The sequence below is a fragment of the Lutra lutra genome, chromosome 3 (genome assembly GCF_902655055.1).
Source record: "Lutra lutra chromosome 3, mLutLut1.2, whole genome shotgun sequence".
NCBI classification, from domain to species: domain Eukaryota; kingdom Metazoa; phylum Chordata; class Mammalia; order Carnivora; family Mustelidae; genus Lutra; species Lutra lutra.
Genome location: NC_062280.1, coordinates 13,492,583 through 13,519,545, shown reverse-complemented (window position 1 = coordinate 13,519,545; position 26,963 = coordinate 13,492,583). Strand labels below are relative to the sequence as shown.

The following is a 26,963-nucleotide window of genomic DNA, read 5'->3' as shown; positions in this document are numbered from 1 at the left end:
GCCTGCTCCCCCCTCTCTCTCTGCCTGCCTCTCTGCCTACTTGTGATCTCTCTGTCAAATAAATAAATAAAATCTTTAAAACAACAACAACAACAACAAACAAGGAGTAAAGAAACAAAGATAACAGACTCTTAAACATAGAGAACAAACGGGTGGTTACCAGAGGAGAAGCGGGTGGGGAAATAGGTTTAGGTGTACTTACTGTGATGAGTACAGAATAACATATAGAATTGTTGAATCACTATATTGCACACCCAAAACTAAAATAATGCTGTATATTAATTATACTGGAATTTTAAAATAAATACATAAATCAAGAAAAAATGGTTTGTTGTACTTTGAACTATTATTTTCAGTTTACTCATGCAGACCCGTCTTGCATAATTAACCCAGTACTTTTAAAAATACTTTATGTGAGGGGGGAGCTAAGATGGCGGCATAAGTATGAGGACCGTAGGCTTGCCTCAGTCCTTGAACACAGCTAGATAACTACCAAATCATTCTGAATACCCAAGAAATCGACCCAAGGACTGACACAACAAAATGCACATCTAGAGGGAGAGAAGAGGCTGCATCGAGGAATGTAGGAAGTGTGGAGACATGATTTGGGGGAGAAATGGATCACAGGTGCTATGGTGGGGAGGGAGCCCTGGTCAAGGAGAAAGATGAGAGGGAGAGAGGAGCACAATTCCCCAAAGCCATTGGCTGGGAAAATGAAAGGGACTGATTTTTGTGTTTTAGCAAACAACAAGGCTGAAGTTTAGAGTTTTTAGACGCTAGTGGGCTTGGCTGGAATAGAGACCTGAAGGTGCTGCCTTAACCCTGGAGAGAAGGCATGCAAGCAACCCCAGGGCAGATGGTATGATCTGAGGATCACCTAAGGCACACAGGAAGAGAGACTTCACTCTACTTGGAGCACATCTGTGAGAGGTGGCATTCACAGAGTTGCCTATCTGAGGACAAATGAACTGGTGGGCACCATTTCCCTCCCCCATCCCCCAGCATAGGTGCAGAGACACCTACTGAAGGCAGTGAACTCAGACACTGGCTGTCTAGCCTGCTTCCTCCAAATCCCATGTCCCTGAACTCTAGCGTGACTTCCCTTCTTGGTCAAACTTACATCAGTTCCGGTGCAGTGAGACCTGGCCCCAGAAGACCAGTGCATGTCCCCACCACACCAGGTCCCTAAAATTTGGAGTTTTAAAAGTCGGCAGGTTCAACTGGGATAGAACCCAAAGTGGCTCCAGGAAGGCAAGCAACCCAAAGACAGATAACATGAAAATAGCAATCTGAAAAACATCTGGAACACACACGGGGGAATTATTCCCTCTTCTGGGAATGCTTCCCTGAGAGCAGCAAGTACAAAATCCCAACTCTGGGGACAAAGCAACTGGCTGGTGCCATTTCCCTCCCCCCCTCCTTTCACAAACTTCAATCAATAGCACAATGCCAACACTAGTGCCTAACCTGCTTACACCAAGTCCCACCTCCTGCACTCTGTTGGTGCTGCTTTTCTTGGATGAGTGTGCCTAAGAACCAGCATAGCAGGCCCCTTCCCCAGAAGATCAGTAGAAACCCCTGCATGCAGCACATCTACCAACCATTGAGTTCCTCAAGGCTACAGTTCTAGTGGAAGTAGCATTAGGTCTCATTTAACAAGCAGATCAGAACACCCCTATTGAAACTAGCAAAACTCTGCCCAACATCTAAACACTCCCCGCTGCAGGCAAGGAGAACCTCTGCAGATGACTAATCTGTGGAATAGAGAAGCCAAAACACAGCAGCAGAGTGCACACAGCACACACAAGAGACATTCCCTGAAATGCCAGGTCCTGGACACAATATGACCTCTTCTTCATAAAGCCATTACTCTAAGGAGCAGGAAACATACCTGGCTTTTCTAACACAGGAGAAGACCGAGACCTAGACAAAATGCCAAAAGGAGGAGTTCATCCCAAAAGAAAGAACAGGAAAAGGTCAAGCCAGAGATCTAATAGAAGCATATGTAAGTTTTATGTCTGATGGAGAATTTAAAGCAACAATCATAAGGACTGGACTGAGAAAAGCATGGAAGACATCAGGGAGACCCTTACCTCAGAGTTAAAAGAATTAAAAAAAAAAATGCAGTAACTGAGATTTGAAAAACTGGATGTAATGACCACAAGGATGAAAAAAGGGGAGGAAAGAATACATGGTTCAGAAGATAGAATAATGGAAATAATGAAACTGAACAAAAGAGAGAAAGAAGAATTATGGATCATGACAGTAGACTTAAGGAACTCAGTGACTCCATCAAATGTAGTAACATTGATACTTTAGGAGTCCCAGAAAAAGGGAAAGAAAAGAGGGGGCAAAAAGGTTTATTTGAGGAAATAATAGCTGAAAGCGTCTGTAAGCTGGGGAAGGAAACATACATCCAAATGCAGAAGGCACAGAGAACTTCCATCAAAATCAACAAAAGCAGGCCAACACCAAGACATATACTTTAAATTTGCAAAATATAGTGATAAACCCTAAAAGCAGCAAAAAAGTCCCTAACTTATAAGGAAAGACAAAGAAAACTAGCAGATCTCTCCACAGAAACTTGGCAAGCTTTAAGAGAGTGGTGTGATATATTCAAAATGCTGAATGGGAAAAACCTGCAGCCAAGAATACTCTATCCAGCAAGGCTACCATTCAGAATAGATGGAGAGATAAAGAGTTTCCCAGACAAACAAAAGCTAAAGGAATTCATGACCACTAAACCAGCCCTGCAAGAAATATTAAAGGGGACTCTTTGGGAAGGAAAAACCAAAAGTGACAAAGACTGGAAAGGAACAGAGATAATCTCCAGAAACAATGACAAAACAGGCAATAAAATGGTACTAAATACAGAGCTACATGTATTTATTATCAATAAATATCAATAATTACTCTGAATGTAAATAGACTAAATGCTCCAATGAAAAGACATAGGGTGTCAGAATGGATTTAAAAAAAAAAAAACTGGGCCCATTTATATGCTGCCTAAAGACACCTGCATATTGAAAGTGAGGGAATGGAGAAACATTTATCATGCAAATGGACATCAAAAGAAAGCTGGAGTAGTAATGCTTAAATCAGACAAACTAGATTTTAAACCAAAGACTGTCCAAGAGATGAAGCACACTATATCATAATAAAGGGGACTGTCCAACAAGAACAATTGTAAATATTTATGCCCCAACATGGAGATACCAAGTATATGAAATAATAACAAACATAAAGGAACTCATTGATAATGATACAGTATTAGTAAGGGACTTTTAACACCCCACTTACATCAATGTACAGGTCATATAAGCAAGAAAACAGTGGCTTTGAATGACATGCTGGACCAGATGGATTTAAATGATACATCCAGAACATTTCACCCTAAAGCAGCAAAATACACACCCTTTTTGTTAAAAAAAAAAATTGTATTTTTTTATTGTCAGAGAATGCATGCAGAAGCAGGGGAGTGACAGCCAGAGGGAGAAGCAAGCTCCCCACTGAGCCTCATGTGGAACTCCATCCTAGGACCCTGGGGATCATGACCGGAGCTGAAGGTACATGCTTAACTGACTGAGCCACCCAGGCATCCTGCAAAGTACACATTCTTTTCAAGTACACATGGGACGTTCTCCAGAATAGATCACATACTAGGTCACAAATCAGGCCTCAACAAATGCAATAAGTTTGAGATCATGCCATGCATATTTTCTAACCACAACGCTCTGAAACTTGCAGTGAACCACAAGAAAAAATTTGGAATGACCACAAATACATGGAATAAACAACATGCTACTAATAATTAATGGATCAACCAGGAAATCAAAGAAGAAATTTAAAAATACACAGAAACAAGTTAAATGAAAACACAATGGTCCAAAACTTTGGGGATACAGCAAACATGGTCATAGAGGGAAGTATATAGCAATATAGGCCCACCTCAAGAAGCAAGAAAAATTTCAAAGAAACAATCTAACCTTACACCTAAAGGAGCTAGACAAAGAACAATAAAGCCTAAAGATAGAAGAAGGAAAGAAATAATAAAGACTAGAAAAAATAATTGATGTAGAAGCTAAAAAAACAAAACAGCAGAACAGGGTTCTTTGAAAAACATAATAAAATAGATAACCCCCAGCCATATTTATCAAAAAGAAAAAAGAAAGAATTCAAATAAAATAACAAATGAGAGGGGAGAAGTAACAACCAACACCACAGAAATACAAACAACTATAAAAGTATATTGTGAAAATTACATGCCAACAAATCGGACAATCTGAAAGTGATGGATAAATCTAGAAACATATAAACTACCAAAACTGAAACAGGAAGAGAAAGAAAACTTGAACAGACTGATAATTAGCAATAAATTGAATCAGTAATCAAAAATCTCCCAAAAAAACAAGAGTCCAGGGCCAGATGGCTTCATAGGCAAATTCTGCAAACGTTTTAAAGAAGAGTTAATACCTATTCTTCTCAAACGATTACAAAAGATAGAAAATGGAAGGGAAACTTTCAAACTCATTCTGTGAGTCCAGCATTACCCGCTTCCAAAACCAGACAGAGATTCCAACTAAAAAGATAACTACAGGCTAATATCCCTGATGAAACACAGATGCAAAATATTCTCAGCAAAATACTAGTAATCAAATACAACGTACATTAAAAGAATCATTCACCATGATCAAGTGGGTTTTATTCCTGGGCTACCAGGGTGGTTCAGTATTCACAAAATAGTCAATTGTGATAACACCTTATCAGTAAAGATAAGAATCATATGATCCTCTCAATAGATGCAGGGAAAAGCATTTGACAACGCACAAATCCGTTCATGATAAAAACCCTCAACAAAGTAGGTTTAGAGGAAACATAACTCAACATAATGAAGGCCATATACACAAAACCCCATAGCTAATATCATCCTCAGTGGAGAAAAACAGAGATTTTCCTCTGTCATCAGGAACAAGAGAGGGATGTTCACTCTCATCATGTTCATTCATCACACTACTGGAAGTCCTAGCCACAGCAATCAGACAACAAAAAGTTATAAAAGGCATTCAAATTGGCATGGAAAAAAATAAAACTGTCACTATATGCAGATGAATGGTACTCTATATATAAAACCAGAGAGCCTCCACCAAAAAATGGCTAGAACTGATATACAAATTCAGTAAAGTCATAGGATACAAAATCAGTCTATAGAAATCTGTTGCATTTCATCTGAAGCCAGCAGAAAGAGAATCAAGGAATCAATCCCATTTATAATCACACCAAAACCATAAGATACCTAGAAATAAACTACCAACAGGTAAAATATCTGTATTCTGAAAACAATAAAATACTGATGAAAGAAATTGACAACGATGCAAACGGATAGACATTCCATGCTCATGGATTGGAAGAAGAAATATTGTTAAAATGTCTATACAACCAAATTATGGAAGGATCTGAGATGTCCTTCAACAGATGAATGGATAAGAAAGATGTGGTTCATATACAATGGAATATTACTCAGCCATCAGAAAAGATGAATATCTACCATTTACATTGACATGAATGGAACTGGAGGGTATATGCTAAATGAAATAAGTCAATCAGAGGAAAGACAGGTATCATATGGTTTTCATGCATATGCAGAATATAAGAAATAGTGCAGAGGACAATAGGGGAAGGGAGGGAAAACTGAAGGGGAAGAAATGAGAGGAAGACAAACCATATGAGACCCTCAGCTCTGGGAAACAAACCGAGGGTTATGGAAAGGGAGTTGGGTAGGGGATGGAATAACTTGGTGATGGGCAAAAGGAGGGCATGTGATGTGATGAGCACTGGGTATTATATGCAACTAATGAATCACTGAACTTTATATCAAAAACTAATGATGTGCTATACACTGGTTAATTGAATTTAAAGTTTTTTTAAAAATGTCTATACTACCAAATGCAATGTACACATTTAATGACAGGGAACAATATACAACCAGCATTTTTCACAGAGCTGGAACAAATAGTCCTCAAATTTGTATGGAACCGCAAAGGACCCCAAATAGTTAAAGCAATCTTGAAAAAAGAAAAATGAAGCTGGAGGCATCACAATTCCAGACTTCAAGTTACATTACAAAGCTGTAGTGATCAAAGACAGTATGGTACACACACAAAAACAGAACCATAGATCAGTGGAACAGATCAGAAAACCGAGGAGTAAAACAACAACTATATGGTCAACTAACCTTCAACAAAGCAGGAAAGAATATCCAGTGGAAAGAAGACTGTCTCTTCAACAATTAATGTTGTGAAAACTGGACTGCAAAATGCAAAAGATTGAAAATGGACCACTTTCTTACACAATACACAAAAATAAATTCAAAATGGATGAAAGACCTAAATGTGAGACATGAAGCCATTAAAATCCTAGGGGAGAACACAGCCAGTAACCTCTTTGACATTAGCCATAGCAACCTTAGACAGCTAAGTAAGTCTCCTGAGGCAAGAGAAACAAAAATAAAAATAAACTGTTGGGACTTCATCAAATTGAAAAGCTGCCCTGCAGCGAAGGAAACAATCAATGAAAATAATAGGCAACCTACAGAATGGGAGAAGATGTTTGCAAATGACATATTGACATATTGAATAATTGAATAATTTGTATGACATGTCATACAAATGACATGATGACATATTAAATAATATGACATTGACATATGAATACCTATGAATACATTGACATATGAATACAATATGACATATTGAATAATGTCCAAAATATATAAAGAACTTACACAATTCAATACCCCAAAACCAAATGATCTAGTTAAGAAATGGGCAGAAGACATGAATAGACATTTTTCCAAAGTAGATATGCAGATGGCTAAGACACATGAAAAGATGTGCAACATCACTCATCAGCAGGGAAATACAAATAAAAACTACAATGAGATATCACCTCACACTAGTCAAAAAGGCTAAAATGAACAACACGAGAAACAATAGGTGCTGGCGAAGATGCAGTGAAAGGGGAATCCTCTTACACTATTTGTGGGAATGCAGATTGGTGCAGACACTTTGGAAAAAGGTGTGGAGTTTCCTCAGGAATTTAAAAGTAGAACTGCCCTATGATCCAGTAATTGCACTACTACATATTTACTCAAAGAATAAAAAAATACTGATTCCAAGGGATACATGCACCCTGATATTTATAGAAACATTATCAATAATACCAAATTATGGAAAGAGTCCACATGTCCATAGACTGGTGAATGGGTAAAAACGATATGGTGAATATAAATATATACAACAGACTATTAGTCTTAAAAAAGAATGAGATCTTACCATTTGCAATGACATGGATGGAGCTAGAGAGTATTATGATAAGCTAAATAAGTCAGAAAGTGAAATGTGTGTCTCATATGTAGAATTTAAGAAATAAAACAGATGAACACGGGGCAGGGGAGGAGGAAAACCAGGAAACAGCCTCAACTAGAGGAAACAGAGTTACTGGAGGGGACATGGCAGGGAGGGTGTTTAGGGGGATGGATTAAGTAGGTGATGGGTTAAGGAAGGTACTAGTATGAGCACTGGGTGTTATATGTAAGTGATGAATCACTAAATTCTATACCTGATACTAATATTATATTGTATATTAACTAATCAGAATTTAAATAAAAACTTGAAAAAATTTTTAAAAAGTAAAAATGAAAGCACAGGTTAGTTTTGCTTTCACAAAAATATGTATCTATACATACATTATATGAGATGAAAAGCAGTACATTTAGAGTTTATTTGCTCTTTTTGAATTCCTTGATTTATTATTATCAACAAACAAATTAGAGTAATGTGCCTAGCCCCATTACTTTGGAGCTGCTTTTAGAGATACCGTTCACCCCTGAACATAAATATATATATATTTCAGTCTAGCACCATTAATCATTGAAGACCATAGTTGTTCCATTACACACACTTTATAAATTTTTTTAGTTTATTTCATAAGATTCTCCTCTATGGTCATGAATTCTTGAGGAAATACAGAATTATCCATGGAAGCTTTCTAGAATGTAAGTTGTCAGTCTATATAACTTTATAGAGGTAGATATGTTTAGGAAATGTGTGATGGAAGTTTACCCAAATGACTGCTAGAGGATAGGCTGAAAAGGTGCTCCTAGAAGGATGAGTAAAACCAATCTTTTAAGCATTCAATAAAGTACCACTTTGAATAATGTGCATAAAATTTAACAGCCACAAAAACATTCAGAACCACTTAGAGTGCAATGATAAGTTGTTTTTTGATTATTTTTTAGTTCTTACTTTTTGAACTAGCATTAAGAACCACAAAAGTATTACTCCATACAAACATTTACTATCATATGACTAAAAGACAGTCTTTTATGTACATAAAAATCTAGATCATGATGACATTTCACTTTAATCACTTAATGTATGCACTTTAACAATACTATTGAAAATCAAATTGGACTTATTAGGTAACAAACCCAAGGGTACAATGTGTCAGGAGTCAGAGTACAGGGAGTATAGTGATAGTAACAAAAACAACAAAGCTTGCATTCATTTGGTGCTTATTATGTCCCAGACCCAGTGTTACATGCCTTAGCCCTTTAAGTCACACATCTCTATGACATAGGATCTTTATCCCTTGACAGATGAGGAAACTGAGACAGAGAGCCAAGATAACTTGTCCAAAGGCAGATCGTTAGTTGCAGGGACTGAGTCCAAGCAGTCTGACTTCAGAGCCTATGTCTTAATTGCTTTGCTATACCATCATTAGTTAGAGATATGCCTGTAGAACATGTTTGTCAAATGCCACCTGTGCCAACTTATTTTTATAATCTTTTTTTTCATTTTTTTTCAGATTATCCCTGTGGACCAAAAAATACAAATAAAAAAGGAAAATCAGTAAGTAGATTGATATATCCCTTAAAAATCATTATTCATTTTTTTATTGTTTTGAATTAATTTTTACTGACATTCTTTCAATAAACATATACTTTATTATTATTAATTTATTATAAATGAAATTTGTTAGATATTTTATAATAGTTTATTTTAAATTTATAAATTATTATAAAGCAATATAAACATAACATTAACTTTAGCAGACTACACTTTTGAATTCTTTGGTTCTGCCTCCTCCCATATAGCTATTGCTTAGTGCAACTCACAGTAGCACTAGGGAACGATAGACTACTCTGCCCATCTATCTTTTTTAATTAACATATAATACATTATTTGCCCCAGGGATACAGGCCTGTGAATCATCAGGCTTACACATTTCACAGCACTCACCATAGCATATACCCTCCCCACTGTCCGTAACCCAGCCGCCCTTATCCCTATCTCCCCACCCCCCAGCCACCCTCAGTTTGTTTCATGAAATTTCATGAGTCTCTTGTGGTTTGTCTCCCTCCCAATCCCATCTTTTTTCATTTTTCCCTCCCTACCCCCCAAGACCCCCTGCCCTGCCTCTCAAATTTCTCATATCAGAGAGATCATATAATAATTGTCTTTCTCTGATTGATTTATTTCACTAATCATAATACTCTCTAGCTCCATTCACATCATTGCAAATGGTAAGATTTCATTTCTTTTGATGGCTGCATAGTATTCCAGTGTGTGTGTGTGTGTGTGTGTGTGTGTGTGTGTGTGTGTGTACCATGTCTTTTTTATCCATTCATCTGTTGATGGACATCTAGGATCTTTCCATAGTTGGCCATTGTGGACATTGCTGTTATAAACATTCCGGTGCATGTGCCCCTTCAGATCCCTACATTTGTTGCCTGTCTATTTTGATATGAACAATTTTAAAGAATCCATTCTCCTCACCTCATTTGTCCATTAATACTTGAAATTAAGTATACTGGATTCTTTTTTTCTACATCTTGAAAACTTCCAGTTGCTTAAGATTCAGCTGTTTAAATCCCACGCCAGGCTAATAATATTTCAGAAATGGGACAGGGCTTATGTGGCTTGGAATGATTAGGCAAGAAAGAAATACTGACTTGGAAGGTGAGAAGAGAAAGAAAAATTTGGCTTACTTCATATTTTGCACTCAGTAGGTAAGAACCATCTCTCACTAAAGGGAGATTTTAAGTGCTTTTTTTTGTAATTTAATGAATGACTGACTCCTTAATCCAAGACATTGGAACCCCATACTAATACTCTTTTGTAGATGGTAGAATTTGATGTATGAATATCTTGAACTCCATGCAAAAAGGTTTAGTTACTTTAAAGGCATCAATCCCAACTGGCCAGGGCATTACTGATTCTAATATTCAATCTGGTTGTTCCAATAAACCATCAAAATATCCTGGATGTGTTAATGATTTGGAATTAAAACTACTTCTTCCAGACTGATTCCCGCATCTAAAAATAGAACAAAAATCCCATCTGATTACTGGCCTAAACTTTTATTTAGGAAAAAAATGGCATAGTATCTACAAAACATCCTACTGTTACAGAAGAACAAGATTTTGAGTCAGAAGACTTGAATTCTGGCAGCAGTCTTTTCATTATTGGCTGAAGGTTAAAAGGGGATTAATTACAAAACATTTATTGAATACCTACTAGATAAGAAGCACCATGGCTAATTAATAATTAATGATAATATGGATGGGCACCACATTAAGCATTTTATATTCATTATTTTATTTAATCCTCACAATAAAGTAGGCATTGTTATTGTTTATATTTTGCAGATGAGGAAACTGAAGCTCAGTGAGATTAGATAAATTGTATAAGGTCACATAGTTAGTAAGGCAGTTGGGATATGGCCCTAGAGCACATATAATCAACCACCTTCTCCTCTTCCCCTGACTTTGAGTAACCAAAAGTATATTAATGAATGTAGCAGACATAAAAGTAAACAAGGGATTGTAATCTAGCATACTAGATTAACACACAGGGTGCATTGGGAATATTCCATGAAAAATGTACTTTACAGGGACCTGGGGCAGAAAAGGAGGGTAGACATGGGTAATGAAAGGCCTTTTTAACCAAAGTGGTGATTCAGTGAGTTAATATATATAAAATACTTTCCAGTGCTTTACACATACAACTTGCACTGTATTGGTTGAAATGAACTGAACCCTCATAGCAGTAGTATTACCAAGTCCGTTCAAACAATTCATATTGTGATAAGATCAATGAGCTAAAGAAAGAGAGATTTTTATGTCTATCTAACTCAAAATATTTTGACGAAGATAAATTTTATCAGAAAGATAAATTTTATCAGAAATTTATAGCCATAAGGGTCTCCAAGGGACTCAGAGACTCTTAAGCAATGTGCAAGCCATCTTCTAAATGCCAGGGTAGGTAAGATCTTTAACCATAGCTGTCCATCTTTTCTACCTGAATGTAAGGATATTGAGAGCTGGGAGATTCTGTGTCTTATATTCCTTTTATCTGGAACAGTGTCTGAAACCTAGGCACTTGACAAATACTTTCTGAATGAGTACCTACTATGTACCAGGAACTGTGGATACAAAAATGAACAGAATATAGCTCTTGACTTGAAAGACCTTATAATGAGGTAGTAAGACTTAATGGGATAAACCGTTATATTACAGTAAGTAATTGTTTTAAGTGAGATAAATTTACAAAGTGCAATAGGCATAAGCAAAGTAGCACTGACAGTTAAAGATGATTTGACAAATAGCTTCAGATAGAGCTTGATTACTTTAAGTGCCATTTTAGCATATTACCACCAAAAGAAATATCCCATCCTTTATAGCTGATGGTATAACCATAGCCTTTACTTCACTGGGGTAGAGTATTTATCTTATCTTTCTTTCTTCTGGCACCTGGCACAGTAATAAAAAGTAGCCACCAACAGATGTTATATTTTGTCTATTTGTCATGTAGGTTTTGGTTTTTTGCTGTTATCACTAATAATTTCTATCTATTAAATGCTCTGTGACATTCCCCCAAAGGTGTTGGTAGTGTGTTAGGTAAATGACCACAAGCATACTCTATATTTTTTTACTCCCAGGTGTACTACACTCTTCACCCCCTCTAGATCACTTGCAGCCAAGGCCAAAGATCACCTGTGGATGTGAGGAACTACATGCCACAATTCCCAGGGATCTAGATTGGAGGCAGTGAAGGTTCATGTGGGGAGAGGGATATTCAACTTTGCTAAAACCCTGCAATTTCTTTGTTAGAAATATGTACAAACACATACACATAAAAGTTCACCATTTTGAAATATATTCACCAGGCTGGCCCCATTCTACCTCTCAACATGGTAACTGCCTACTTTGAATGAATGAATGAATGATTATATAATAATTTATTCACAATCATTCATATATATATATAATCATTCATTCATATATATGTATATAATCATTCTTATATATGTATACATACACACATACACACACACATATATGTATACACACACACACATATATATGTGTGTGTGTGTATATATACATATATATATATATATATATATATTTTTTTTTTTTTTAAGAATCCAGGGTCTCATAATATAAGGTTCTATGTATCCAGGATGTGTTTGAAAATTACTTGGCATACCAAGAACCAGGGAAATCACAACATAAATGAGAAAAGATAATGAAAAGATGCCAACATCAAAATGAATCAGATGCTAAAATAACCAGACAAGGATTTTAAGCAACCACCATAAAATTACTTCATCAAACAATCAGAAATTCTCTTGAAACAAATAAAAATTATCAGCAGAGACACAGAAGTTGTAGAAAAGACCAATGGAAATTATAGAACTGAAAATGACAATAACCAAAATAAAAATCTCACTGTTTGGGCTTAATAATAGAATGGAGATGACAGAGGAAAGAAGCAGTAAACTTAAGAAAATATCAATAGAATTTACACAGTCTGAACAATAAAAAGAAAATAGACTGAAAAAATTAACAGAGTTTCAGCAAAAGAGTTAACATTCATATTACTGGAGCTTCAGAAGGAGTGAGAGAGACAGGGAAAGAGGAAGAGGAAGGAAAAGGATAGAGAAGAGCAAGAGGAAAAGGAGGAGAAGGGGGAGATGGAAGGGGAGAAGGTGGAGTGGAAAAGAAAAATAAATGATAGAGTAAGAGAAGATATTTAAAAAAGTAATTGTGAAAACTTCCCAAATTTGGCGGAAGACATAGATCTATAGATTCAAGAAACTATTTCAAGATTTCAAATTCAAAGAGTATAAATCCAAAAAAATCACCAGGTCACATCATCATTACACATTTGAAAACTGAAAAAAAAAAAATTGAAAGCATCTGGAAAGAATGCATTACCTATAGAGTATTGAATAGGGTAATAGGGTAATAGGGTAAAGGATGACTGATTTTCTCATCTAAAATCATAGAGGCCGGAAGGATGTGGCACAATATTTTTTCAAGTACTGAAAGAGAAGAACTGACATATGTGAATTTATACCCAGCAAAAATTTCCTTCAGGAGTGAAGGAAAAATAAAGATATTCTCAGATAAAGGAAAACCAAGAGAATTTGTTGGTAGCAAATAGATTCTTAATGAATCGCTAAAGGAAAATCTCGAAAAGAAAAGAAAAAAGAACAGAATGAAGGCTTGGGACTTCAGAAAGAAAAGAACATGAGAATTGGCAGATATTACAAACTATCCTGTGTCTCATGAGTTTTAAAATAATATGTGATGGTCAAAGCAAAGATTATAACACCATCTACTGTGATGCACATTGTAAGTAGAGAAAATGCTTAAGACAATTATATTTTAAAATTAAGGGGCCTCAGGAGTGCCTGGGTGGTGCAGTGGGCTGACCAACCGACTTTTGGTTTAGCTCAGGTCATGATCTCAGTGTCATGAAATCAAGCCCCATGTCAGGCTCTGCACTCAGCACCTAGGCTGTTTGGGAATCAAATTTTTTCCTCCTGCCCTTGTCTGCCAATCTCTCTTTTTTTCTCTACAATAAATAAATCTTTTTTTTTTTTTTTTAAGGGAAGGATCTTAAATAGAAGTAAGATTTCTGTACCTCACTTGAAGGGTAAAATATCAATTATCATTGATTGTGATGTTATGTAAATATAATACATAGCACAACCACTAAGGAAACTATAAAAAGCAACATACTAAAAAACAGTATGCATAAATCACTGTGGGAATTCTAAGAAATATTAACCCACAAAAAATATGAAAAAAGAAACAGAGGAATGAGAAGTAGAGGGAATAAACAGAAAACAAAATGATAAAATGACAGACTTAAGCTCTAATATGTCAATAACTATTTTAAATGTAAGGGGTCTAAATACATCATTTAAAAGATAGAGTTGGCAGGGTAAATAAAAAATATGATCCAACAATATGATTTCTATAAGAAATATATAAACAAAATATTTTGTTTTAAATATGAAAGTTAAAACAAAAGAGTGGAAAAAGATATGACATGCAAACATTAATCATAAAAAGCTATATTAATCAGATATATATTGATTATATAATGGCTGTATTAATATAAGATAAACTAGATAGATTTCAGTACAAAGAAAATCACCAGAGACACAGAAGGATGTTATATGATAACAAAAGTATCAATCCACCAGGAAGACATAATAATCCTAAAGTAAAAGAGCCAAAATACATGAGGCAAAATCTGATAGAGCTTAAAGAGGAAATAGAATCCACAGTTAATTGGGGATGTCAACAGCCCACTCTCAGTCATTTATAGACGTGCAAGACAGAAAATCAGCAAGAATGTAAAGACCTGAACAACACAATCAGGCAACAAGCTCTGACACTCTAACCAACTTGTTTTCAAGTGCCCATGGAATATTTAGATTTTACGGACCACATCTTAGTTCATAAAACCAAGTTAAGCAAATTTAAAATAATTAAAACCATAAGAAGTTGTGTTCTCTGACCACATACAAGTCTTATTTGAGTAACAATGTAATAGGTTTGCATATAAGGGAAGTCCCTCACAGCATGAGACCATCTGGAGGCTATAGCACAGACACCGCCACTCAGAAGAGAAGGACAGCAAAGAAATTTGTGGGAGACAAGGTTTTTAGAAAAGGTGTTGCATGTCTAGGTGATTTCATGCAAATAGCTCAGCAAGGACTCTTTGGGTCAGAGAAGTCCAAAGGCAGCAGAGGTCTTTATGTCCCCAGGTTTTATCTTATCTATGGATAGCATATGGTTGGCACAGTTTCATGTGCTATGCAAAGCAGGTGGGCTATAAATAGTTAAAAATATGCTTTTGAGGATTATTTTTAAAACAATTGGATGTGCACAAGTTTTAATTTGGTGCTTGCAGGCTTTTAAGCTAATGGGTCTCAGCCTACTGTGAAGATGTAAACAACCTGGTGGGTGGTAGTATATAGAGGCCATCTTTGTCCATATACATAACATTGAATCAAACCAGAAATCAATAACAAACAACAGGAAAAACCTCCAAATGCTTATAAATTAAACAACACACTTCTAAATAATCCTTGGGTAAAAGAGGAGATCTCAAATGGAACGAAATAGTCTTAAGGCCATTAAAAAATTGAATTAGTAATTTAAAAGATCCTGGAAAAGAACTGTCCGGGCACAGATGGTTTCACTAGAGTACTTTACCAAGCAATTAAGAAAGAATTATCATTAATTTTATACAATCTATTCCAAAAAACAGAAGAAGAAGGAACACTTCCCAACTCATTTTATGAGGCTATTATTAGTCTTTTTTTTTAAAGATTTTATGTATGTATGTATGTATGTATGTATTTATTTATTTATTTGACATAGAGAGATCACAAGCAGGCAGAGAGGTAGGCAGGGGGCGGGGAGCAGGCTTCCTGCTGAGCAGAGAGCCGGATGCGGGGCTCGATCCCTGGACCCTAGGATCATGACCCAGGACCCTGAGATCATGACCTGAGCGAAAGGCAGAGACTTAAACCTCTGAGCCACCAAAGCACCCCGAGGCTATTATTAGTCTTATAACAAAACCAAATAAAGACAGGAAAGAACAAAGAAAGAAGGGAAGGAAGGGAGGAAGGAAGAGAAGAGTAGAGAAGAGAAGAGAAAGGAGGAGAAAGAGAGGAATAGAGGGTAGGAGGGAGGAAGGGACAAAGGAAGAGAAAAAAAGAAAGAAAGAGGGGCACCTGGGTGGCTCAGTGGGTTAAAGCCTCTGCCTTTGGCTCAGGTCATGATCCGGGGTCCTAGGATCGAGCCCCACATTGGGTTCTCTGCTCAGCGGGGAGCCTGCTTCTCCTCCCCGCTCTGCCTGACTCTCTACCTACTTGTGATCTCTGTCAAATGAATGAATAAAAATCTTAAAAAAAAAAAAGAAGGAAGGAAGAAAAGGAAAGGAAAGGGAAAAGAAAGAAGGAAGGGAGAGAGGGAGAAAAAAAGAAAAATACAAATGAATATCTCTCGTGAATTTACATGCATAAATACTCAACAAAATATTAACATGCTTATACAGCAATGTATAAAAAGCATCATATACCATGTAACACTGGTTCAACATGTAAAAATCAGTCCATGTAATTCACCATGTACAGATAGGCAAGGCTGGTTCAGCCTCTGAAAATTAGTCATGTAATTCACTGTATCGATAGACTGAAGGAGAAAAATCATATGATATCAACTGACACCAAAAAAGCTTTTTACAGAACTTGACATACAATCTTGATATAAAAATTCTCAACAAGGAGCGCCTGGGTGGCTCAGTGGGTTAAAGCCTCTGCCTTTGGCTCAGGTCATGATCCCGGGGTCCTGGGATCAAGCCCCGTGTCTGGCTCTCTGCTCAGCAGGGAGCCTGCTTCCTCCTCTCTCTCTGCTTGCCTCTCTGCCTACCTATGATCTCTGTCTGTCAAATAAATAAATAAAATCTTTAAAAAAAACCTCTCAACAAACTAGTATTAAAAGTTAACTTCCTCAATTTGATAAAGCATATCTGCAAAAACCTATAGTTTACATTATACTTAATTATGAAAGCCTGAATGCTCTTCTTCCAAGATCAAGAAAGGATACATGTTCTTACTACTCTTTTTCAATATAGTACTAGAAATTTTATCCATTGTAATAGGGCAAGAAAAGAAAAGTCACAGATTAGAAAAGAAGAAATAAAACTATATTTTTAGATGGATGATTGTCTATTTAGAAAATACCAAAGAGTCTACAAACAACAACAACAACACATACAAGAACTAGTAAGTGAGTTCCACAAGGTTGGAGGATGCAAATTCAAAACGGAACAATCAATAGCATTTCTGTATACTAGCAATGAACATGTAGAAACAAAAATTTAAAACACAATAACATTTATAGTAACTCCAGAGAAAATTAAATACTTTAAAAAAATGTACAGGATCTGTATGGTTAAAAACTACAAAATGTTTGCAGAAGGAATCAAAGGCCTAAATAAATGGTGGGACATACCATGTTCATGGATTGAAAGACTCCACATAGTAAAGATGCCAGTTCTCCCCAGACTGACCTGTTGACTTAATATAATTTATGTCTTTTAAGTTTTTATTTGAATTCCACTTAGTTAATATGCAGTGTAATATTAGTTTCAGGTATATAATACAGTGATTCAACAATTCCATACACCTAGTGCTCATCACAACAACTGCACACCCTAATCCCCATCACCTATTTCACCCATCCCCACCCACTCCACCTCCCCTCTGGTAATCATCAGTTCTCTATAGTTAAGAGTCTGTTTATTAGTCTGTCTCTGTTTTTTTCCCCTATGCTCATTTGTTTTATCTCTTAAATTCCACATGTGACTGAAATCGTATGGTATTTGTCTTTCTCTGAATGACTTATTTGCTTAGCACAATACTCTCTAGCAGCCTTATTCATAATAGTCAAAACGTAAAAGCAATCCAGTTTGTCCTTCAGCTAGTGATTGTCTAAACAATTTGTGGTACATCCATACTGTGGAATAATAGTAATAGAAAGGAACAAAGTATTGATATATACAACCTGGATGAATTTCTGGAGAATTATGCTGGGTGAAAACAACCAATCCCAAACTGTTATACTCTGTATGACTCCATTTATATAATATTTTTGAAATTATAAAATTACAAAAATGAAGAATAGATTAGTGGTTGTTAGGCATTAAATAGGGAGTGGAGGCAGGAAAGTGGATGTGACTATAAAAGGACATTAGGGATTCTTATGGAAATATTCTGGATCTTGACTATACAGTGTCAGTATCCTGTTGTGATATTTTACTAGTTTTATAAAATGTTACTATTAAGGGAAACTGGATAAATGGTATGTGGGTTCTCTCTGATTTCTTACAACTCATGGGAAACTGCAGTATTTCAAAATAAAAAGTTTAGTTTTTATAAAGTAAAGAAAAAGAAAACTTACCTTAAGTATTTTCCTTTAGGGTGGTAGTCAGACCTTATATGAAATAGATAAAACTTAATTAAATTGAACAATATAAATTAAGTTGGTAAACCATAAAGCATAGGTTATATACACTTTAACAGATTAAAAGTTTGAAAGAATCTGTCACCTAGGGCAACAAGCTTATAAACTGAAAACATATCAGAATTCTAGAACAAATTCCTAAAAGTCTAAGGTAATTGCTTCACAAAGTCACAAAATCTTCAGAATTCTGTAGGGAAATAAAGTTTGAAGTTGTTTGAAATTAAAAGAAGAGGTTTTTTATGAACCAAGGTAGACAGTGTGTTAAAGAAATGCAGTATTTTGAGACAAACATCTGGAGTGCTAATCTGAATTGCAAAGGACTAACAAACATCTCTTTCAACTCATAGCTGATTCAGGTGACAGTCTTTCAATAGTTCCTTCACATTTTTAGAGCCCCTTCATAAATTAAGACTTTCAAGATATAATTAGTTTCTATTTAAACCCTGACCATGATGGGATGCTAAATCATTTCCCCAAAGGTCAGGATGAAAGAAAGGTGGGGGGAAAATGGGGATTTTGATTTTACCTACCATTTAAAGGCATTGTTTGGCGATGGTATGAGAATTAGACTAATATAGTAAAAAGACCTTGGATTTTACAGGCAGAAATATCTAGGTTCAAATCTAGATTCTTCCACTTTCATGGTCATATAACTTTGGGCAATTTACATCTGAGTTTCAGTTTTGTCATCTGCAAAATGATTATATTATCATCTATTTCAAAGAATTTTAAAGGGCTTGGAACATAATAGTCACTTGCTAAATGGTAAGTATTATCTTTATTCACCTGTACAAATATACCATAGGATAAATATGAGAAGTAGACTTGTTGGATCAAAATGAATGAGGATATTTAATTTTAATATCTGTACTGCCAGATTATCCTTTAAACCAGATTTACTAATTTGCATTTGCACCCAAAATGTAAGGAAATATTCAGTATTCCATACCCTATTCATTTTAGTTTTTGTTAACTGTTCACACAAAAATGGTATTCCATTGTTATTTTAATTGGCATTTCTCTGATTATTAATGAGGGAACAATTTTCATGTGTTTATTAGCTATTTGTATTTCTGTTATTTAACTGCTCATAATCTCTACCTATATATACAAATTGGGTTGTGGGTTTGATTATATGTGAGAATGCTTTATATATTTTGAATAACAATGCTTTTGATCTAGGCTGTTTATTACCTATGTTTTTAAACTTCTTTAGGGCCCTTATAGCACTTTTAAATATTCATGTTGTCAAATCTGACAACTTTTCCTTTGTGGCTGTTAGTTTAAATCTTTTTTAGAAGGAATTTCTCCTCCCCATGATTATGTCAGTATTCTCTTAGGTGTTTTCCTAGTGTATGCTTTTTTCTGTTTACATTAATTACATTTAATTAACTTGTACTTTTTTTTCTGGTGCGAGGTAAGAATTTACTGATTTTTTGCTGAAATAGGCAGTTGTTGGGGCACCTGGGTGGCTCAGTGGCTTAAGCCTTTGCCTTGGGCTCAGGTCATGGTCTCAGGGTCCTGGGATTGAGTCCCATATCGGGCTCTCTGCTCAGCGGGGAGCCTGCTTCTCTCTCTCTCTGCCTGCCTCTCTGCCTGCTTGTGATCTCTGTCTGTCAAATGAATAAATAAAATCTTTAAAAAAAAAAAAAAGATAGGCAGTTGTTTCAACACAACAGGTACCCTCAGAGATATTTCAGGTTTGGTTCCAGACCACCATGTGAATATCGCAATAAATCAAGTCAAATGCATTTTTTGGTTTCCCAGTGTATATAAAAGTTACACTTACACTATACTGTAGTCCATTAGGTGTGCGATAGTGTTATATCTTTAAAAATGTACATAACTTAATTTAAAAAATACTTTATTGCTAAAAAATACCAAAAATCATATGAGCTTTCAGCATTGTAATAAATGATCACAAATCACAAGTAAACTAATAAGAAGTCTGAAATATTGTGAGAATTATTAAAATGTAACACAGAAACACAAAGTGAGCAAATTCTGTTAGAATAATGGCACTAATACACTTGCTTAATACAAGATTGCCACAAACTTTCGATTTGTTAAAAAATGCAGTATCTGGGAAGTACAATAAAGCAAAACACAATGAAGCATGCCTGTACATTTTAGTTATCCATATACTTAACATATTTTTGTATATTTATCCCTTCTTGAGGGTATCATCCCTGCCCCAACTCTAATCCTTGATGTAACTGGCAAACTTGACACTTCCTCTGTGGCTACAAGGATAACTACATAATTTGATATAAGAATATTAAGAGAAGTCTTTATTCCGCTTTTACATCAAGAGCCAGCAGTGATCTAAGAGAGAATAAATAAACCAACACAGAGGAAGAAAGATATGGAGAGATAGTGACTTGGTCACATTGAGTCCCTGGAATCAGATCTCCTAGTTATATTAGCCAATTAATTTCTTTTTTTAATGAAGTATTTTATTTCTAAATAAATATATTTTATATTTTTGTTATAATCCAAAATGATATTATTTATTTTTTGTGTAAAATTTTCCAGCTTTGGCCAATAAGAATTCTTTCAGATGTCCTGTGTCCCCTTTGACATGCCTCCTTCCTTTTGTTTTTTGAGTACTTTCCTACTTTTTGTCTATAAGATATTCCAGGTTTGTCTTGTAATTTTCTTGCCCCAGTCCTAGAATCAATCATTTCTACAAGGAGCCCTGGTTTTTACTGGAGAATGACATTTTAAAACCAGGCTCTGGGAATTGGGTGTATTGTTGCTATTATGTCTAGGCCTTCTCAGCAGACAGTTAAATAATATATGTGTGTATTCAAACCCATGTATAAACATATATCTATACTTGTTTCTGTATATATCTGTCTCTCTCTATATTTTGCTAATTGTAAATTTATACTGATATCTCTGAATCAGTTCCAGTATCACTGAGTTTATTCTAACCCTCTTTTCTTACTTGTATCTAATGGAACTTCTCTTTCCCACAGTGAGAAACCTGGTTGTCATTATCCATTATTCATTTATTTATTTATTCCAGCCCAGTATAAATGCAAAGCAGTGTTAGAATTACTAAATTATACTACACTCATGAAGTACAAACTTACCTACTAGCACACATTGTTTATGTACAGTTTACTTTGTCTTTAGTCTTACAATTTCCAGTCAAAACATTACTTTCCAAAGTTACTAAGGTCACTCCCTTTTTTCTCCTACCCCTTTCAGTATAGTTATATATCTTACATTTGTAATAAGTACAGGTGGGTTAATTTGTCAATGTCTATATTATTTCTGGCCTACCGACATTCTGTTTTTTATTGTCTTAGTTTTAGTTTACACTCATTAGTGTTCATTCTTTGTGAAGCACAGAACAATTGAATTTGGCAAATGGATAATCATGTGTTTTGAATTTGGCAAATGGATAATCATGTGTTTTAATTATTTAAAATTTTAAAAAAATTGTCTACTGAAGTTTTCCCATTTATTTCAGTTTTACAAAGACTTCCCTATATACCACTGGCACTTTCCCAGACTGCTTATTACGATCAGCTAATCATCTGTACTGTAATTTTTCATTTAATAACACACTGCTTATACAACCTATATATCAATTTCATTATTTTAAGTGGCATAATGTTTTTATTTTAATAATAACCAGTAGTTTTTTTTTAAAGTATAATTAACATACAATGTTATATTAGTTTCAGATGTACAATATATTGATTCAACAATTCTATACATTATTCAGTGTTCATTAAGTATGTGGTCACCATCTATCACCACATGATGCCACTGCAATACCTTTAACTCTGTTTCCCATGCTGCTCCCCCCTCTCTCCATGATTACTTATTTTGCAACTGGAAATTTTATATGTCTTAGTCCCTCTTATCTAGTTTGCCCATCCCCCCACCTACCTCTCTTCTGGCAACCATGAGTTCTCCATATTTAAGAGTCTGATTTTCTTTTTTTGTTTGTTTATTTTGTTTTTTATATTCCATAATTCATTCTTTTTGTAATAATACCCAGTACTTTCATTGCAAGTTCTTATAATAGTATCTTAATACATTAACTCATTTAATCTCCATAACAGTCCTGTGAAATAGATATTTTTTACTTTATTTTTTATGTGGGAAATTAAGTCATAGAGCACCTAGCTGATTTGTCTGAGGACAATCAAGTGGTAAGCCTGAGTCTTGAACTGAGGCAGACTAGCTCTGAAGTCTGTGCTGCAAACAATTAAATTCTACTGCCTCTTATTGTAAGCCTGTACAAAAATTATTTAATCAATATCCTATTAAAAATGTCCTTTGGAGGGAAAAAACAATGCCCTTCATAGTTTTTTGTAAATTTCAAGCTTTTATATTTTCCCATCCCCAGCTTTTTTTTTTTTAATTAAAATTATACCTACACAGTACCCCCCCAAAATCAGTCTGTGCAGAAGGGTATAAAATGAAAAAAATGTAACCTTCTCCACCCATAGCTACACTATCAGCTTCATTAACCCAAGACAACTACTTTTAACAGTTTGTTTGTAGTTCTTCTAGTAAGTTTTATTATAGTTTTAAATTATGTATTTCAAATTCTATTTGATTTACCAACTAATCAACTGCAGGTAGAAGTTGTGTTGATGTTGATGTCACACTCTGAAAGATGATTTAGAGCATTTATAATATTTTAAACCTTCCTTCTATGACTTTTATTCCCAGTTTTATTAATATTAGTTTTTATTTTTCTAATGGCTATTTGTAAGGCTCCGATTAATATGTTTAAAATATTTCTTGACATGTAAACCAATAGGCATTATCTGTAACTTCCCACTATGAAATATGAAAAGGTTTTTTAAAAAGTTTCATTTTCCTGTCTCTTCCATTTTCCTTTTGTTGTTGTTATTCCTATATTATCATTTCTTTGTTAAGGTTTCTAATACCTTCTGTTATATGGCTCTAGTTAAATCTCCCATGCTTTGTTTATAGATTGAGTCTATTTTAAACCCAAGAAAAGTTAATTTATAACTGTTATAATATATATTATATATCATATTATTATAATTTCAATATAAATCTCTGCTGGAACAAATAATGTATGTGATAGATCCATGAAAAGTAAATGTCCAAATTCTGCTTCTAATAAAGATGGAGCCGGCAGAGATATGATTTATCTTTCTTCATTAAACAATAATAAAACCAGAAAAAAATTATGTAAAAGTTGTTTTTAGACATTGGGAAGATGACAGTATGGGACTGTGATTTCTTAGAAAAAAGCACAAAGTAAACCCTATAGTTGCACCAGTTTTCTGCACAGCAGCACCAGGAGGGAAACCAAAACAGAGTTCGGAGGGCTCACTGAATTGAAGAGATGGAGATTAGAGTTTGGTGGGCAGAGGCAGAATTTGTGGAGTAGAGTACCAGAATGGAAGGAAATGTGGAGCAAGAAATCTCCAGATAACTGTGAAGGAGGGTCCCCTTCAGTCTTTGAGATTAATCTGAGTAGTTAAATACTGGAGGCAAGAAAAAGAAAGGAGTGGGAAGAACATTCTAGGAATTCACATAGCTAGAAATAAACCATTTTCCTACATGCCAGAGAGGAAAGATTCATAACACATATGACAGCAAATAGAAGGCCATCATCTTAGTAGAGAGACTAAGTTTGCCCTACATTAAAGGCTTTTGGACAATGCCCCCCTCACCACCAATAAAGCTTAAAAGCAAACTTCGAAGGAGCCTGTTTCCAAGTATCTCAATATGTACCAAGATAAATCAAATACTAGATTAAAGAATAAAGCAAAATCTAGTAACCCAAAAATGCAAAATTTATCCTTCTAAGCATCCAATTAGAAATTACAGACATTCAAAAAAAAAAAAAAAGGAAGAAAAAATGACTCATAATACAGGGGAAAATCAGTCAATAGGAATAGACCTAGAAATGACAGAGAAGATGGAAGAAACAGAAAAGGAGGTTAAAAGAGCTATGACAAATATATTCTATATATTCAAAATGGTAGAATAAACATAAACCTAATAGGGAAGACATGGAAGGTACAGATAGACTAAACGAATTTTTAGAGATGAAAAAGGATGTAACAGCACATTAGGTGCTGTAAAAGATCAATGAACCTGAAGACATAGAAATTACACAAAACACAATGAGAAAAAGATTTTTTTAAAAAGTAGAGCACCAGTAACTATGAAAATATCAAGTGGTAAAATGAACATGTAATTGGAGACTTATAGGGAAGGGAAACTAAAAAATGCATTTGAAGAAATAATATTTGAAGAAATAAATAATAAATTAATATTTTATTATAACTGTAAACCCACAGATCCAAGAAACTCAATGAAGTCAAAGAGAATAGACCTTTAAAAAAATTCTCAGACATATCATAATCACATTGCTGAGAATCAGTGGTCAAGAGAAGACCTTACGGGGAGTGGAAAGAAGGCACATTTATAATAGAGGAAGAGATAGAAAAACAACAGACTTCTTGTTGGAGACTATGTAAGGCAGAAGACTATGGAATGTCACCTTTAATAGAAGGAAAAGCATCACCAACCTAGAATTCTTTAATCAGTTATAACATTTTTCAAAACAGAAATTTAAATATCCTTTCAGCAAATAAAAGAGAGAATTAATTGCAAGAAGACTCCCACCATAAGAAATGTTAAAGGAAAGTAATATTAAAAAAAAATGGTGGAATAAACAGCTCCAAGTTCTTGTTCCTCTGAAAAATATTGAAAAATCATCCAGAAGCTGTCTGAACCAGCTTCATAGGAGCTCTGGAAGACAAAGTTTTTGGCAACCAAGCAAATACCCAATGAGGAAAAAGCCATCTTCAAAATGGTAGGAAATTTCATGGCATTTTTACTCTTGCTCTACTCCCTCGTCAGATGGCAGTGCTCTTGGTCTTGAGCAGTGGCAGCCCAGTTCCATTACCTTCATTGAACTAGATAGAGAGTAGGAAAACCTTATGTGCAAATCATTGTGTATGAATGTTTTAACTTTGCTGGGTGGATATGTGAAAGACTGACCAGTTGATTTCTATCATAGGTAGGCAGGTAATTAGGTTCCTGTCAGCTGAGTTTGCCTCTATTTTAAGATACTCCCTCAGAAAATTCTTCCAACAACTTCCAGTTATATGTAGTTGGTCAGAAACTTGTCACATAGTTACTCTTTTTTTTTTTAAAGATTTTATTTATTTATTTGACAGAGAGAGATCACAAGCAGGCAGAGAGGCAGGCAGAGAGAGAGGAGGAAGCAGGCTCCCTGCTGAGCAGAGAGCCCGATGCGGGGCTCGATCCCAGGACCCTGAGATCATGACCTGAATTGAAGGCAGCGGCTTAACCCACTGAGCCACCCAGGCGCCCCTCACATAGTTACTCTTATAGTTACAAGGGTAACTCTTCAACGGAGGCTGGAAAATGTACCTCTTTTTTTTATTATTTTTAAAGCAGGGAACATTTCTACCTAAGTGCTAAAAAAATTATGTTCTTGAGGGGTGCCTGGGTGGCTCAGTGGGTTAAGCCGCTGCCTTCGGCTCAGGTCATGATCTCAGGGTCCTGGGATCGAGCCCCACATCGGGCTCTCTGCTCAGCAGGGAGCCTGCTTCCTCCTCTCTCTCTGCCTGCCTCTCTGCCTGCTTGTGATCTCTGTCTGTCAAATAAATAAATAAATAAAATCTTTAAAAAAAAATTATGTTCTTGAAATAATATGTATTGTGGGAAGGCAGTTATTAGCCTCTGTCACAGAAAATAAGAGACTAGTTAGGAGACTGTTTGGAAAGAGATGATAGTGGCTTTGTGCTACAGTGGTAGTGGGGTAGTAGTAGTGGGGTTGTGGGTGAGATGTAATTAATATATTTTGAAGGCAGCAACCAGAAATCTTAATACTGGATTAGATATGGTAACGAGAAGGAGAGAAATAGTGATACTTGGGTTACTAGCTAGTAGATGGTAGCACCAATAATTGAGATGAGAATAAAGAGAAAAAGGCCAAGGTTTTGTGGGGCTTTAGAAGGAGGGAGGGGAGAAGCATTAGTAATCCAGAATTTTCTTTTGTGATATGTTAAATTTGCGATGCCTATTATATAGTTAAGTGGAAATCAATACCTTTTAGAATTTCTCAAGATTCTATTTAGAATCTTTTCCAAGGGTCACCCTCTCCTCACATTCCTCAGAAATATCTCTATTTACTCTGCAGTTTTCTGTTTGCTTCTATTCATTCTTCATTTGCATGTATTGATTTCCTAATATATCTGGTAAACTTTGTTGGCTCATTTTATATTTGCGAATGAAGAAATTATGTCGATTGTATAGGTATGCTCTGTGAGACAGGCAGGCTTCCCAGGAGTGTATATGGTGATGGAAGAGAGTAGGCAGGATGGCTGGGGACCCAACAACATTTCCAAAGAACCCATGTGTTTCTCTCCTGATGGAATTTTCTTTTTAAACCCCTGCTGTTATCTGACGTGGAAATGTCAGTGACAGCAAGCTCTATTCTGCCTCCCTATCAAGGCATAAAATTCACAGGATCTCCACCTGGACAGATGGCACATTTTCTTTGGAAAGCAATATTTTGCTT

The 26,963-nt window shown here is 35.4% G+C and overlaps 1 protein-coding gene across 1 annotated transcript in view; it reads left to right on the top strand.

Moving 5' to 3' along the window:
* The window catches only part of C2CD6 (C2 calcium dependent domain containing 6), a 150,585-nt gene that overhangs the window by 111,688 nt on the left and 11,934 nt on the right, over nt 1-26,963 (top strand). Inside the window, exon 15 of the mRNA XM_047721328.1 lies at nt 8,866-8,909. Within this exon, the coding sequence (XP_047577284.1) occupies nt 8,866-8,909 (44 nt within the window). The remainder of the gene's footprint in view (nt 1-8,865; nt 8,910-26,963) is intronic.